General features: G+C 40.4%; 1 protein-coding gene across 1 annotated transcript in view; it reads right to left on the bottom strand.

Annotated features, from left to right (window-relative positions):
• Positions 1 to 12,230, bottom strand: part of Slc26a3 (solute carrier family 26 member 3) — a 31,674-nt gene extending 19,444 nt beyond the window's left edge. The window contains exons 1-10 of the mRNA XM_052738269.1: positions 12,100 to 12,230; positions 11,476 to 11,615; positions 8,909 to 9,019; positions 8,526 to 8,692; positions 6,807 to 6,971; positions 5,154 to 5,306; positions 4,543 to 4,625; positions 1,089 to 1,236; positions 882 to 995; positions 700 to 777 (exon numbers count right to left, since the gene is read on the bottom strand). Coding sequence (XP_052594229.1) covers positions 700 to 777; positions 882 to 995; positions 1,089 to 1,236; positions 4,543 to 4,625; positions 5,154 to 5,306; positions 6,807 to 6,971; positions 8,526 to 8,692; positions 8,909 to 9,019; positions 11,476 to 11,615; positions 12,100 to 12,230 — 1,290 coding nt within the window. The remainder of the gene's footprint in view (positions 1 to 699; positions 778 to 881; positions 996 to 1,088; positions 1,237 to 4,542; positions 4,626 to 5,153; positions 5,307 to 6,806; positions 6,972 to 8,525; positions 8,693 to 8,908; positions 9,020 to 11,475; positions 11,616 to 12,099) is intronic.
• Positions 12,231 to 16,407: the final 4,177 nt, after the last annotated feature.

Raw genomic sequence — 16,407 nt, 5'->3', positions numbered from 1 at the left:
AGTAAGTGGCAGAGCTAAGATTAGAAGATGGTCACAGGACTCCTGACCCACTATGTACTCCTTTGAAATCCAATGAATACCCCAGAGAGCAATGCACTTGTATTTACCATAATCTGCCTTCATAGAGGCTCTGTGGTTTCCAGGACACTGGGGCTATTTACGAGTATTAAATGAAACCCAAACAGTTACAGACAGGGAGCTCAAGGGCAAGAGGCGAGTTCTGTGTCTGGCTGTTTACTCCCATCCTACAATCTGACGGTGTTGGTTTTGGAGTCAAACCAAACTCCTTGGAGCTGCAGGGCATGTTCCCAAGAACAGGTGTGGAGCTGGTAGCACCACTCTCTACATTAGATAGAGAACTTGATGACCTAACCCTTTAAGAAAATCTTCACTTCAGTCAGTCTAGGTTGAAACTGCAATGCCAGAGTGCCTCCCTGCTTAAACATTAATTATGTTCTGCTCTATGCACCCGCAGAGAGTAGAGTAGATAAAGCAGCTTGGGCATCTGCATTCCTAACATTCATAAAAGGCTGCCAGGAGAAAGGAAAGGTTGGTCCATACACTGTAGACTAAGGAGAATATCTGAGAGTTTGTCATGAACTCATTTACCCTAGCATAGTTTGTGTTTTTGGAATTTGAGAGTTAGATATATTGCCTCAAGGAGAGAGATGTTACACCCCCAAAAGAGAGGAGAATTACCTTTTGTAGCGGCTGCAGAAGAAATCCGATGGCAACAATGACAATCAGCACAATGACAGCAGAGAGGAGCCCTGCAACCTGTGAAGATGAAATAGTTCTCACGACAGCTGCTGCTTTCTACCAGGCTTGGATTTCCCAGTCCTCAACGCTATGCTGGCCTTGTGGTAGGAATGCTAAGATACCTGTGTTTTGCCTCCTGTGCTCTCCTGAACCCCTGATCTGGAAAGGGCTGTGCTCCCTGCAAATCCTTTGAATGCTCCAGTGAATATGTTGCTTATTCCCAAGGCGATCAACTCCTGCAGAAGGCAAGGGAAGAAGCTTTTCCTAAAATGTCCTCTTTCAGAAGAATATTAGGTGCATGAAATATGTACCTAATTAGACCCAGTTACCTGATTGCCGTCAATTGGATAATCGTATTTGAGAGAATAGACGCTGGCAACGGAAAAGGCCACTGCAAAACCAACAATTGCAATTCCAAAGCTGTCTCCTATGGTGTCTTGAAAAACTTCTACACTGGGTGTAATAGGGGGCTGAAATCTGAAATTGAAAACAAGCAAAATTATATGCCACCGACTTATTCAGAAACTCAAAAGATTATTGGGCAAATGAATGGATGAAGCAATCTGTGATGAATTGTGTCTTTCATAGAAATATGGTCCAAAGAACTTGGTCCCATTGAAAAATTTGGAATTTCCCTTTTGCTATTGTGAAGTAATGATGCTTGGATTGATAAAATTATAAATCTAGCCTGACAATAATCGTAAGATGGATATAATCTTGCCAGTGCACTCAAAATATCATGTGTACTCATATTCCCCTTCAGGCAAATGTCTTAGATTCCACCTGTTGCCATTATGGGTTTCAGAGCATTAATCTCAATAGTTTATCCATGGCTGAAGGCTCTTTGAGCAAATACAATTCTGGGATAAGGAAAATACAAATCTTCTTCCCATTAGTAACAGTAGCTTTTCATTGAAAACCCTGAGAGGTGGGCCTTGGGCTTTGCCCTGTGCTCTGGAGAACCACTAGGGTCCACCACACCCAGAGGAGAGCAAGTTTCAGTTCAAGGTGTCTCAGAGACAAGTGTGCCTCACAGGGGATATGTCCATGTTCATGCGCACAAACTCTGAGAAGTTGTATTACAAAAGCTGTGTGTCTCAAACAACATCAAGGTACTAAAATGCTCAGCTCCCATCATCATCTACTTCCGACCTGAGGCTTGTTTGAAGTGCAGAACTGGATCCAGCCAACTGTGTCTGAATTATTGTTTCATCTTTTATGTCTTTGATAATAAATATTGGGCTGTAGTCTTGATAAAGCATTATTATTCCATGCAAGTTAGAAAGGTGGATTGGAATTCAGTTTTTAAAAACAAACCTGATAGCAAAGATACAATTAAAGATTTCATTTTATATGAAAATAACTAAGAACCCATCATTATAAGTTTGCTTTTGTTTTGACTTCTGAGCATTAAGTGTGGTATGATGGAGTTTCCTGGTCAAAGACTCCATTCCTTGGCTCTACTTTCCCTGAGCCTGGATCTTCATTTGTCAAATGAGACAATAATATTGTTCTCTTATCTTCATAGTTATGAGGGAAGGCCAACTAAAATAGTGATTGTGAGCGCTGCACACCATGAAATACAAGATGACTGCTGACCATGCCTGTAAGATGCCTATGGAATCTAAGTCTCTGTGTTGTTCCTTTACCCTTTTAAGCCACTTCCCTTGGATCATGTTATTTGCACACATTTAATGTGCATATGTGACACCACAAAAATAATTTCTAAAGTAGCCTATCTATTAGTAGCAATTCAAGCTAGCAAGAATTAATAATCATTACATTCAGTAATAGTCTATTTGCAGTCAACAGAAATTTTAAATGCTTACTTGGTCATTTAGGAAAAAAAATTGGATCTTGTATTTCATTTAGGTGCTAAACCAATAAGTAGTAATGTTTGAACTTGAAATAGAACTTGTGCACTTAACATGCCACATGCATAAACCCATTTAACACTTCTAGAATCTTTACTATTTTTAGCACCCTTTCATAACCAAATGCGTGAAGGTAACAGTTTAGTGAATTTGCCCAAGGACAGGAGGTATATCTGAAGTTAACTTCAGTTGATCTGGAGCTGGAGCACTTAGCATATATACTTAGTCACACCGCCTCTCTGGAGAATTCATGGTTAATAAACATGAGCTATGTGCCTCCCTGCCCCACACACCTGGTGGGATAAGTGCATGTATATTTAATATATTTACTAAATAAGGATTATCACTCAATGATCTTGTTTACCGTTTATTTTCAAAACATTCTACCTCTGACAAGCTCCCCTTTGATTATTGCATTTGTTTGTTTTCTGATGGGGTTTATGTCTCTAAGAAATTTAAGTGAAGTGCAATCACTTGAAAATTGCAGAGTGGGAAGAAACCTAGAGACAAATGTTCCCAGTCTCATTTCTCACAACTTCTTAAAACTAAAAAAAAAAAAATAAAAATAAAGATTTTTTTAATTAAGTAGAACATATGAAGATATGTCTCTCTCTATATATATGTATATTTGTATAAATATATGTTACTTTAAAAGCCACACATATACCTGCTTTTAAAAGAATTCAGTTAAGCCAGGCAGTGGTGACTCATACCTTCAACTCCAGCAGTTGGATCTCAGTGAGTTTAAGGCCAGCCTGGTCTACAGAATGAGTTCCAGGACAGCCAGGGTTACACAGAGAAAGCCTATCTCAAAAAATCAAACCAAACCAAACCAAAACAAAACAAAAATTCAACTATATTAAGATAGATGTAGATATAGTGGATATATATATATATATATATATGTACATATATATAATTTCTGTAAATATCAAATACTTGTTAAGCCTAGAGAAAGGAAAATCATTTATTTAAACTGGAGAACAGTTTTCCTTGGTAAGTAAGTTGAAAGCAACCAATACTATCTATGGTTAGAGGTCAGGGAGAGAAAACAACATAAACCCAGGCTCCTCTCAGTCTGCTAATCACACAGGACTGTACTCTCAGATCCTTGTGTTCCCAGCTTCCCTTCCTCTTGCTGAGCTATCCCTCTGGCTTTGCTCTGAGTGTGATCCTGAAGAAGGACAGAGTGTGCTGCCTGTATTACTCAGCTGCTGTGCCTTTTGTGTGTCTCTTGGAAGTTTGGAACTTGGCTCAGGTGACCTCAAACAAAGAAGTGCATGTTGTTTAGGTCATCATGGACCAGGAAACCTGGTTTCAGTTGATGCCTCTTTATAAGGAGAAGAGATTTATTTTTTTTGAACTTTTCCTAATTTTCATTTTTATTTTATAAGTTTGTGTGTGTGTGTGTGTGTGTGTGTGTGTGTGTGTGTGTGTGTGTGTGTGAGAGAGAGAGAGAGAGAGAGAGAGAGAGAGAGAGAGAGAGAGAGAGAGAGAGAGAGAGAGAGAGAGACATCTGGATACATTAGAGGAAGTCACATACCCTGGAAGTAGAATCATAATAGGTGGTTTTGGGCTGCCATGTGGGTCCTGGGAACTGAACTCAGATTCTCTGCAAGAGCAGTAAGTGATCTTAACAGCTGAGCCATTGCTCTAGCCCCAGTTTTCACTGTTTTGAGTCCTTGACTGCCTGGTTGGTGAGTTTTTCTACAAGGAGACTCTTTCTAAGTGTTGTGAATCCTGGTGTTTTTTGTTGTTGTTGTTTTTGTTTGTTTGTTTGTTTGTTTTTTTGACTGCTTGCTGAAGAGAGAGGGTGCCAGGACTTCTCAAAGGGGTTGTATGATTCTTGTAATTACTGTTGCTTTCTTCACTGAGTGCTGGAAGATGCCAGCATTGAAGATACACTTACCCTAAACTCATATTCCCAACCACAGCCACGCCAAACTTCTGTTCAAAGTTACAGCCGTAGGATACACCTGTTGCAATCACAGTCTGCAAAGTTCCAAATTGTCCAAATTAGAATATGAGGTGCAACTAAAAACCATACTTTGAAAACACCACCATTGCCCCAAATCTAAACCTGCTTGCTGCCAAGCCTGACTATCTGTATCTGATCACTGAGATCCACTCCGTAGAACTCCTGCAAGTTTGTCTCTGACCTCCTCATATACCGACACTAAATAAATGATAAATGTGAAAAAGATAAAAAAAATAATCTCTAGCCTAGGCCTAGATACATTTTAAGGGGCCTCAAGGCAATTCTAGTTTGCATGGACATTACAGCTCATGCTTGAAGGGTCTTTTTATAGCCTGGCTATGGAGGTGTTGCTGTTTCTGCCTTGGACGGAATAAACCCAGATAACGGGAAGGAACTGGTAAATTCTGATGAATAGAAATCCATACTAAATGTTAAAGCCAGAAATGGGAGACAGTGCCTGCCTCATGGCAACGTGATGTACAGATGGCTTTCTCTCCTTAAAACTAGATTATAAATGAAATTCTCCCAATGACAGTCAATACCATGATGAGTTCGATGGGGATAGGCACTGGAAGCTTGCTTCTGTAGCGTTGATTGATTTCTTTAACGACAAATACAACCACTAGAATAATCACAGATGTCACGAGGTCTGCAATGTTAGTCTTCTGAATCTGTGTGAAGACTGACTCCAGGACCTACCATAAGAAACGCAGATGAACTGAAGTCCTGTATGAATTCATAATTCAAACACATTTCTCTCCAAACATTAAAACAGATATTAAGACAAAAGATTGGCACATAGCTGCAGCCTTTCTGTGTCCAGCTGCTGTCAACCATGAGCCCTCAAATGGTGGGGGCTGTCATAGAGATACACTGAGGGTGAATAGCACAGCAGGAAACACTGCTTTGGGGATGTGTCTAAAAAGATCTTTAGCTAATATCAAACTGTGTTGGATATTTTTCATGGTTTTACAATGGATCTCTTCCACCCCTAGGTCTCGGCGGCTTTTTGTTTGTTTTTTTCTGTTTGCAGTGCTGGAGCTTGAACCCAAATCTAAGGTCTCGCCACACCAGGCAACAGTATTGCTTTTTATTTCATAGAATTTTCTACTGTTCTGTCCAAGGAGTCATTTCTAGTTTCTGGGCATTTTTGTGCATTTTTAAGTACATTCCTTCACAATACAGACCTTCTCTGGGTCACATGGAAAATGCCTGTACTATGCAGAGTATACTTCTCGAAGGAAGTTGGGTTGTATATCCATAGGCCCAAGACAGCTCAAGTAGACCCAAGCTGGATTTCATGCACACCCCAATTCTGGAATACTTCTATGTGGGAGTGAGAGTGTTCAGAGCAGGTGCTGTCTCAGAATCCCAAAGACTGTCCTTTAAGAAGGACTGAAGATACTACCTGCTGATCAACTGATACGATGCCATTGATTTGTACTGCACTGTTTCACTAGGCCCAAACAGACTAGACCAAAACAAAATGGAGTCATTCATACTAAATGCTACACAACCAAGCTGACATTTTAAGGGAGCAGACTGATTCCAAATACAATAGTTTTTCACTTCAACAAAAGGGGCACCCAGTCTAACAGCCTAGTAGGGTAGTTGTTTGTCTCTGCTTTAATCATAGTGGGATGGAGTTTGGGAAGAGAGAGTAGCTGGAAGTGACCTGTCGTGAACCATCAGGTTTCTGTGTATTTGATCCCCACTGTATCAAGTTCACTGTTCTGCTATTTCTCAATGGGATTGTGGCTAAATAGGACCATTTTTTGAGGATAACAGAGAGGTGTCAGTGTCCAAAGTTCTGGTTAATGTCTCAAAATTAAAAAGTTGTTTAAAAGGGAGAAAATTAAGTATGTCCAAAAGCTGTTTCCATATACATTTTAAACTTTTTTCCATACACAGTAACTTAACTTGATGCTTAACTGTACTGGATTGCAGACACAAACTTCATATACCCCCCCCCCCGTGTGTGTGTGTGTGTGTGTGTGTGTGTGTGTGTGTGTGTGTGTGTGTGTGTGTGAGAGAGAGAGAGAGAGAGAGAGAGAGAGAGAGAGAGAGAGAGAGAGAGAGAGAACCAACTGGCCTTGAATTTACAAGTATCTACCTGCCTCTGCCTCCCAAGTGCTGAAATTAAAGACCATCATGCCTAGCTACTTTGGTATTGTTTAAATGACAGGAATACTTACTTTGAAAATAGAGAATGGGTCGCTGTATGCTGGGACGGTCAGTTGCAGCATGAATTTCAGTTGAGAAACCAAAACATGAATGGCAGCAGCTGTGGTGAAGCCACTGATTAGGGACTCAGATAGATATATCACCACAAACCCTATCTGCAGAACCCCCAAAAGCAACTGGAAAGAGAAGGACAAAAGTCTTTGTTAGTATAGGTTAGGAGTGCACATCAGCAAACCAAAGACTCACCCGAAAGTGCTTCAAACATGAAGTTCAGCCCATGGAAACATTCCGTGAAGAAGCCAATGCCTCTGCCTCTTGGCACATCTACCATTCAGGATTGTTCTGGGCCTTTCTCTTCCATCCCTCAGGTTGAACATTATATGATGTTCAGATAGTACATAAATCCCATGCCTCCGGAAGTATCAGACCCATGAAGGACCTCCTTTCTTGCTTCCTCATTTTTAGGTGCAGTATCTTTAGAAGAAGCACCATAAGCCTTGTATAGCAAAATCTTACCCCCATTAGTTCTCATAAATTTGTTGTTGAGGCATGTATGGTGAGTGCAGTAAGTTACTCAGCTTGCTTAGGAAACATGTGACTAGGGCTGGTGAGATGGTTCAGAGGGTTAAAGTTCTTGCTGCCAAGCCAGATGACCTGGGTTCAATCTCTGGGGCCCTCATGGTGGAAGGAGAAAACCAACTCCCAAAAGTTGTCCTATGAACCTAGCCCCCACATAAATACATAAATGTAGAAAATAAATACATCACTGCATACTGCATGTTAGAAGTGTGAGGTTTTAGCCAGGGAGCAAAGGTGCTTACTGTCTCCAAAGCATCATTGTTTACAGTGAATGTATTAAGTAGACTCTACTTCCCTCAGACCCTTGACTGTCTTCTACACTCATGTCTTCAAAATACAGACAGAACTTCAGGTACACAAAATTCGATTTGAGTTCCACTTTTTCACATTCAGAAGTGTGTGAGAAACAAATGACCACAAGGCTTGTCAATGGGATGCACACTTGTGTCCTTATACAATCGACTTTTCCTTTCTTTTAGAAATGGTTTTAAGCAAAGATATCACTGGAATCTTAAGTAACATCTTGAGAAGCCCATGGCATTTTCACTCTTCATAATAGTGCTGGCCCTGGAGATTGGGAAGGAAGGTGCAGTCTCACTATAATCTTTTTCATGTTATTTCCCAAGTTTTTTATATGGATAGTTTAAAAATCAGAGCACCAATTCCCTCCCAACTAAATTAAAGTAACTGAGGCATTAGACAGAAAAACTTCCAAAGCTACTAGTATCATTATATAGTTACATTTGATGATGACACTGATTCCAGTATATTTTTATTTAATTAAGCATTTCATTCCTTACCACATAAGCCTTCATCCTGCCACTTTTACTTCTACCTAGATTGTGTTTGTCTGTTTGTGTCTAGACCATGTTTACCCTTTGGTTGTGGTAAATGACTCTTCATAAATACTTGGGGAATCTGGGAGGATCTGAGATGAGTTAGGGGAGGAGAGAGAATAAAATCAAGATACATTATATACAGTTCCCAGAGAATAAATAAGAATATTATTTAAAAATACTTTCTATGGTCCACCCAATGGGGCACACAAACCAAAAGATGAGGAGGAGTCACAGGAGGAAGGAGATATGGAAAGATAGGGACCAGTCAAGACAAACATTTTGGCAGACAAATCACACTAGAATCAGACTCACCTGAATGATTCCAGAAAGAACAGTCACTGATGCGGCCACCATTATCCTCTCCTCTATCACTGAATCATTTTCGACTGAGCTTGAGGACAGTTCTGGAGCAGTGCTGCCTCTTGAGGCCACTCTTGTAACTACAACTCCCACCATCATACTCAGAACTGGAAACGGACCTAGTTAACCAAAGGTAAACTATGGTCAATATGTGCCTCCATATACCTGAGTTCCCGTTCAGCCACAAAATTGCATAATACAAGCAAGCTACTGTGTATAACCAGCCTTAGCCCTGATTCTTTCAGGAAACTGTGAGTCTTCTGAATTATGTACAATTTGGAATTTACGGTAGAGTGAATAAAAACCAGCATGAATCTGTCCAGTAATTGACTTACCCACAGATATGTGTCTAGACGTGCCCAAGAAAAAGTAGGTTAGGACTGGGAAAAAGGCCGCATACAACCCGTAGGCTGGAGGGATGTTGACCAGCAGAGCAAATGCTAAACCTGGAGAGACAATAGCCAGGTCTTTAATTTTCATCAGGTTCTCCTAGTAGTTTAGATTGTGTGGTGGTATTGTGTTCCCCGAAATATTGTGCACCCTAATAAACTTATCTGGGGTCAGAGACAGAACAGCCACAATATTAAACATAGAGGATAGGCAGTGGTAGCACACGCCTTTAATCCCAGCACTTGGGAGGCAGAGCAAGGCAGAAATCCATCTGTTCAAGGATACAGCCAAGCATGGTGACTCACGTCTTTAATCCCAGAAAGCAAGCCTTTAATCCCAGGGAGTGGTAGTAGAAACCAGAAAGGTATATAAGGTGTGAGGACCAGAAACTAGAAGCATTTGACTGGTTAAGCATTTGGCTGGTTAAGCTTTTAGGTTTTGAGCAGCACAGTTCAGCTGAGAGGCATCCAGTCTGAGGAAACAGGATCACCTGAGGAATTGGCCAGGTGAGGAAGCTGTGGCTTGTTGTGTCTCTCTGATCTTCCAGCATTTCACCCCAGTAACTGGCCTCAGGTTTGTTTTATTAATAAGAACTTTTAAGATTCATGCTACAAGATTGAGCATTTAAAGTAAGTCACCACATTAACCCCAAATGTGTTGAAGATATAAATACAAGAACTAAAACTAACATTGTTAGAAGAACACATGAGTATGAATCTTTACAATTTTGAATCAGGCAACAGTCTATCAGAAAGGCTACATACAGCACAAGCAATCAAAGAATTGAAAATAAAAATGCTTTAGTGGGAACATGGATCAATGAAAGAGTACCTGCCTAACATGTGGCATGCTCCTGGGCTTAATCACAGCACTGGAAAAACAAAAGCATACTCAAAGGATGCTATCAGCAAAGTGAGTTTTGATCAAATAGAGCACTTGCCTAGCATGCAGGATGCCTTAGTTTGACTCCCCAGTACTGCAAAATAGGAATGTTTAGGGAACTGGGCTGTAGCTCAGTGGTAGTATATTTGCCCTGGGCTTAATCTACTCTCCTTTAATCACATTAAAGACACAGGAAATGGCCATAATGGGTCATCTTTTAGGCTGGGCATGGTGGCACATGCTTGTAATCTTAGCATTTTGGAGGTAGAGGATAATCAGGAGTTTGAAGCCAGCCCAGGCTATATGAGACCCTGTCTCAACTGCCCTTCCTCTCTCCAGTTTTAAAAACCAAAAGTGAAATGACAATACAGAGAATGAAAAATAGTTGTTGGCAAATATATATCAGATAAAGGTTTAGTGTCAGAAATACATAAGTAACCTTTGTACCTCTACAATAAAAGACAGGTCTCATAGCCCAGTGTATAGACCCTCCTACCTCCACCTCCTGAGTGCTGGGATAGCAGACGTGACACCTGATTCCTACTGTTCTGGCAATGGAATCCAGGGCAATCACTCTGCCAACTGAGCTACATACATCTCCAGCCCTGGTAACTAACATTTTTAAAACAGCAAGGAGAACTAGGAGTCTAGTTCAGTCATAACATTATTGCTTTGTATGCATCAGGCCCTGGGCTTGATCTCTCCAGCACCACCCAAACAAACAAAACAGAACAAAAGATGAAGGATTTGAAAACGTATTTTTCCAAAGGCATAAGAAAAGAGTAGATACTTAACAAACACCATTAGCTATTAGAGAAATACAGATCAAAGCCACAATGAGATGCCAGTTCTCACCCACTAAAATGGCAAAGGTAAAACAGATAGCAGTAAGGTATGGAGGTATCTGAAGCCATGTGCACTCCTAGGGGGAATGGAAATGATGCAGCTGTGCATCTCTACAAGTGAGGAAACATTGAGCTACCCCAGGACCCAGCACTTAGACTCCAAGGGATATATTCAGGCAATTTAAATGTATTTTTACACAAAGAGTTGTACACAGATGCTCATAAAAGCTTTATTCATCATCACCTCTGAATAGAAATGACTCAAATGTTCAATGAAATGTGGTACAATCATACAGTAGAATATTGTTCTTGTTACAATATGAATAAACTGGAAAGCATTATACTAAGAGATAAGAATCAGACACAAAGTGCCACATACAATTCCATCTGCACAAAATATCCAGAACAGGAAAATCAATAGACATGGAAAGTGTTAAGGGGTTGAGTGGAGGAAGGAGTTATGAAGTGTCTATTGAAGGATAAAGGATTTGGTGTGTGTGTGAAGGGGTAGGGAGAAGAGAAGGTGGTGAAAATATGCTAGAATTAGTGATGTTAGGTGCACAACCTGATTAATGTACTAAAAGCCATAGAATTATACATAACAAAAGGGTAGCTGGGCATGTAACATGTTGGTAGAATACAAACCTAGCATTTGTGAAGCCTTGGTCTAGCACACACTCATATGTACACACGCAAAAGAATTACATGGTGAATTTTATGTTATATTAATTATATCTTTAATATAAAAGAAAAGGTAAAAGAGGAAAGAAAAAGGAAAAAATTACCTTGTAGTACAGCCACCAGCCCGGTGCTGATGCCAGAAACGATGTCACTCAGAAGCCATTCCTTTATCTTGTACGCTGGCAACCAAGATGCTATGGGGAACACAGAGAGGGCAATTTTCTTGGCCTTTTGTGAGGAGCAGCTGAAAACATTAAAAGCCACAGATCAGTGAATTAATGTCAAATTTTAAGTTTGGTTCCTAAGAGTAGGTAGAAAATTGGCAAAGATGACATTTTAAAGATGAAACTGGTGAATTCACTCCCACTAACAATCTCCTCTTTGCCCCTGCCAAAAGTTTTGGTCACTACCAAGGAAACTTTTTAAAAAGGAAAATGCTAGCTTTTCTTTGGTTGTAACAGAATTTATGTGTCATCCTGAGTTGAACTGTGCAGCACTTCAATTGAGAATTCGCCTGTTTCCCTCTGACTTGGAAGAACTGTGTTTGTGCCGCTAGCTGAGATGGTGTGTTCCTTTTGCCTTTTCACCTCAGGCAGGGAGTTTAGAAAACCAAGAGAGACAGATTTCCGAAGCTATGGACTAGAGCCAGAAAGGAAAGCATGAAAGCTAGAAAATTTAGGATAAATTGCTCGTTTCTTCCTCATTCCAGTACCTGAAGAGTCTCTTACCTACAACACCCTTTGAGATGATCCAGGAATGTCTTGTGGTGTCTGTGCGTCTTCTTAAACTCCTCTCCAAAAGTGTTTGTGGAATACACTGGTCTGGCCACTATGTACTGATTCCCTATGGCTTCGATCATTTTGCTTTTCCTGGTGACAGTGGCAGGTAGGAAGACCTTTGAAACTATGTGGTGAACACTTCTTCTTGCTGTTAGCAGGTTAAAATGTCTGAAACCAAACAGAGCTTGCTTCTTAAATAACTCAGAGATAATGTGATGCAATTTACAGATGAGTGAGCTCCGAACTGAATGTTACCACCTTTTGAGATCAAAAGAGGCAGGATTAAGGGACCCAGGTCACGTTTTGCCATGTGATATCACTTTTTCCTTCAAAGAGCTGACACAGCTCCTTTGGGTAAGCAAGCAAGTATTTCTTATTTTATATATTTTATTTATTTATTTATTTTGGAGACAGTGTCTCACTATGTAACCCTGGCTGGCTTGGAACTCAGTATGGATACCAGGCTCACCTGGAATTCATAGAGATCCACCTACTTCTGACTTCCAAATGCTGAGGTTCAAGGTGTACAGCAAAAAAAGCAATAAATTAAGTTGGTTTACTTACTAAACAGTTCTTGAGAGTCCACCTCAACCTTTTTTTCTAGAGGTATTTCTAAAGATATGGTACTGGAATAGTGGGACAGACCATAGCCTATTCATTTCCCTTTAATTCTAATCAAGGTTGTTTTAATTTACATACCAGAGTCTTGTTTTTTCTAAGACCTCAAAAAATGGTTTTAATTTGTGAAAATCGAATATATTGTTCATTTCTATTCCTATGATTTCTGGGAGTCAAAGGAAACTATGTACAGACAAGTATGACTTTGTTTACATAGTTCATCAGAATGACAAGGTCCTTTCTAAGGAAAGACTGGGGGCAACTGACTTAACCTGTTTGAACCTCTGTTATATATTGAGATGATGATACCCATGTTTCAAAAAACTGAAGAGTGCCGGGCGGTGGTGGCGCACGCCTTTAATCCCAGCACTCGGGAGGCAGAGCCAGGCGGATCTCTGTGAGTTCGAGGCCAGCCTGGGCTACCAAGTGAGTTCTAGGAAAAGGCGCAAAGCTGCACAGAGAAACCCTGTCTTGAAAAAACAAAACAAAAAAAACCCTGAAGAGTGAGAATGTTCAAAAGTTTCAAAACTTCTGTTGATGATTCTGACATGCTTCAGGGGTTTATCACAGGGTGGTTATTATTCTAACAACTAAAGTTTTCTGGGGCTGAGGATATAGCTCAGTGTGAGACACTTGCATATATGAGGCCATAGGTTCAATCTCTAGTACCACAAAACAAGCAGGTAAGTGAATAAATCAATCAAAAATAAAAATAAAATAACATCTTCTATATAAGTCAGTGATTATCAATCTGTGGGTTGTGACTTCTTTGGCAAACTTCTATCTCCAAAAAATTTATATTATGATTCATAGTAGTAGCAAAATTACAGTTAGGAAGTAACAATGAAATAATTTTGTGGTTGGGGGTCTCCACAACATGAGGAAGTGTATTAAATGGTCTCAGCATTAGGAACGTTGAGAATCACTGATATAAGGTATCAACTTGTATTCATGTCTGTATTTTGTTTCCATAATTTAAGAAGATCAATTTATAAAACCTTTTACGTTCATTTTCAATTTAGTACCCACAGTTCTCTGAGGCATTAACTATTATTATTATCCTCATCCTACAAATGAGAAAATAATTATGTACACTCTCACCCACCACAATCTAAGTGTCTTTTCTTCATATAGCTAACCATGTCAAAAGTGGGACCTCCATTTTCAGACCTTTCTATTTCTGTGACATGCAGTTTACTGTCCAATATGAACATGACTGAAGAACATTCTGCTGGTATTTCCTCTCCTAATCTTGCTTTCTCTAGCCTACTGGATCTTGAACTTTACTGTGACTTCTTTCTGAGTCTCCCCCTCAGCCCGTTGTGACTTGCTTTAATCCTCTGTTTCATCTTTTCCTCCTCACTTCCAAGTCACCTACCCTACTGGCTGTATAGTACTTCACATCAGAACTGGCTCACAAAGTGGATTTGGCTTGCACTTTGCACTAAAAAGCATGGGTTTTGTTTGGTTTTGCTCTTGGCCAGTTGCCAACACTGCCTGGGACATTAGCACTTTAAATCACTTTAAGTCAGTGACTTCTGATGCCGTGAATGTATGTATGGCAAAGGCTACCCAGAGTGAGGGCTCCAAAGTAGTCAGCCTTGGGAGGAGGAAGACTCAAGATGGCGCTCCTGCTGTTGTATGTGGCTGTGGATGCACAGGGGGAGTGTCTCACTGGTTGCTCTACTCACATTTCCTACTGAAGCATTCACAGAAACTTACTAGTTTTCTCCCAATAAAAAAAAACCTGAGAGTGCATCTTTTCTTCTTTTGGCCATTATATTTTCTTTCTGCCAAACCATGATTTTATTTATCTCTACATTATTCATTCATTCATTCATTCATTCATTCATTCATTCATTCATATATTTTTGTCATTGACAGCAATAGCAGGAGTAACTTCTTATCTAGCCCCCTGCTGAGATTACCACAGCTGGCTCTTTAACACCCCTCCTACTTGCGGATAGATCAAGAGCCTGAACTCTGGCCCTCTAGCTGCACAGTAGAGACAGCTTCCTCCTCACAGAGCGCGTGGTGACACGGGTGTGCTGTAGTGAAAGAATCAGGGAGGCTTAAGAAATCTGTCCAGACATATGACAGCTTGAGAACCATACTCTTTCCCTTCTGCTATCCTGACAGAAAGCTGCTGCCTCACACCCAACAGGCAGCAAACACCATGAGCCCAGAGTCAGTCATCCCGACGCACCTCAGCTGAACGGGCTCCAGACAGTCATGAGTGCACAGCATTCAGCATGTCTGCGCTTCTTGGGAGCAACTTCCTTTAGTTAAGAATTCAAATGATTTTTGTTTTTCACTCACATAGTTCACTTTTCTTTCCAGAAATTCTTGGGGAGAATTTTTGATTCCTGGAATCTGCAGTTCCAGTTTCAAGTATTACACTAACATGAATGGATTTTAGTTTGTGGTTCAATTCTCTTCGGGCTCTTTAAAGTGTCAATGACTTCAGGTAATTGGAATTCATTCTTGGAGTGCTTGGCTCCTAGTATTCTTGAAACGTTGAGCTTTATTTGCAAATATTTCCATTTTTACTTACTTTCCCAAGCTGGATACTTTAAAAGTTCACTTGGCCTTTATGTAATTATTAATCTACTGTCTATTAATATACATAAATACATATGTACATATATGTAGATTTACATATGGTGCCAAATAACCCACATTTATCATTCTCTGCTTTTAAAAAATATTTTTGCAAAAATTCATCCTAGAGTTAATCTTCAAAATCCAGTTTCTCAATCGAGCTATCCTGATGTATGAGTAACACTTTGATAACTCCAGGAATTTACATGTACACATTCCTTCCCCACCCCTCTGAGTTCCACCTGACTCCATCCAGCTTCATCTCTAGTTACCTGGGAGCCTCCCAGCTCTGCCTGCCCTGTTCTGCAGAGGGTGCCCTATGGCTCTGACCTTTCCAATTCAGCATTATCTAGTGTTCTGGCCTCAGAGCTCTATCTTTTCTGCTAGGAAGCAATTCATTTGAACCAGTAGTTCTACCAACAATGCCAGAAACTTTATTTAATTGAACCCAGGAGGCATGTGCTTTTCCTCTTACTCTCAGTGATATCATCTCTCAAAAGCTACTTAAGCTAAGGAGGGTCTGCCTGGCATGAGTTGAAAACACTCTCATGGATCTCAAAACACCCCTATACCAGTCAGTGGAAAACTAGAGGTGAACCAGTTTTATTCCATGGATCAGTCTTTACAGAAGAGGTTACACAGTGTTTGGAAATCTGCAATTGGGGAGTGTATAAGGGAAGGGAGAGCAAGCAGAACACTTGCTCCAGTGAGCACAACAACCAAGGAAGGTCTCAATTAGTTGCTAGACAGGATTCATAATCAAAGGCACAAAAAAGCTCTTCTTCTGGCCAGTGTGAGGCTGGATGGAGTCAGGGAATGATGTTGGTGTCAGAGAGGTCAAGTGCTGCTCATGAGTAGCTGGAAGAAGACAGAGGAAGGCTTAGCAGAGATTTTAGGAAAGAAGTCAGAAGGGATCACAGTCTGGGGCTGGGAAATTCTTTCCCATTAAGTGTCGTGGTTCTCTTGGCTCTCACTTGCTGTTGAAGCAGGACAGCTAATCTATGTCATCAACATACACCTGAGCTATTTCTTCAGGAG

This window comes from Peromyscus californicus, unplaced genomic scaffold (assembly GCF_007827085.1).
Source record: "Peromyscus californicus insignis strain IS unplaced genomic scaffold, ASM782708v3 Scaffold_15__1_contigs__length_86483966, whole genome shotgun sequence".
In the NCBI taxonomy this organism is placed as follows: domain Eukaryota; kingdom Metazoa; phylum Chordata; class Mammalia; order Rodentia; family Cricetidae; genus Peromyscus; species Peromyscus californicus.
This window is presented reverse-complemented; position numbering and strand designations above follow the sequence as displayed.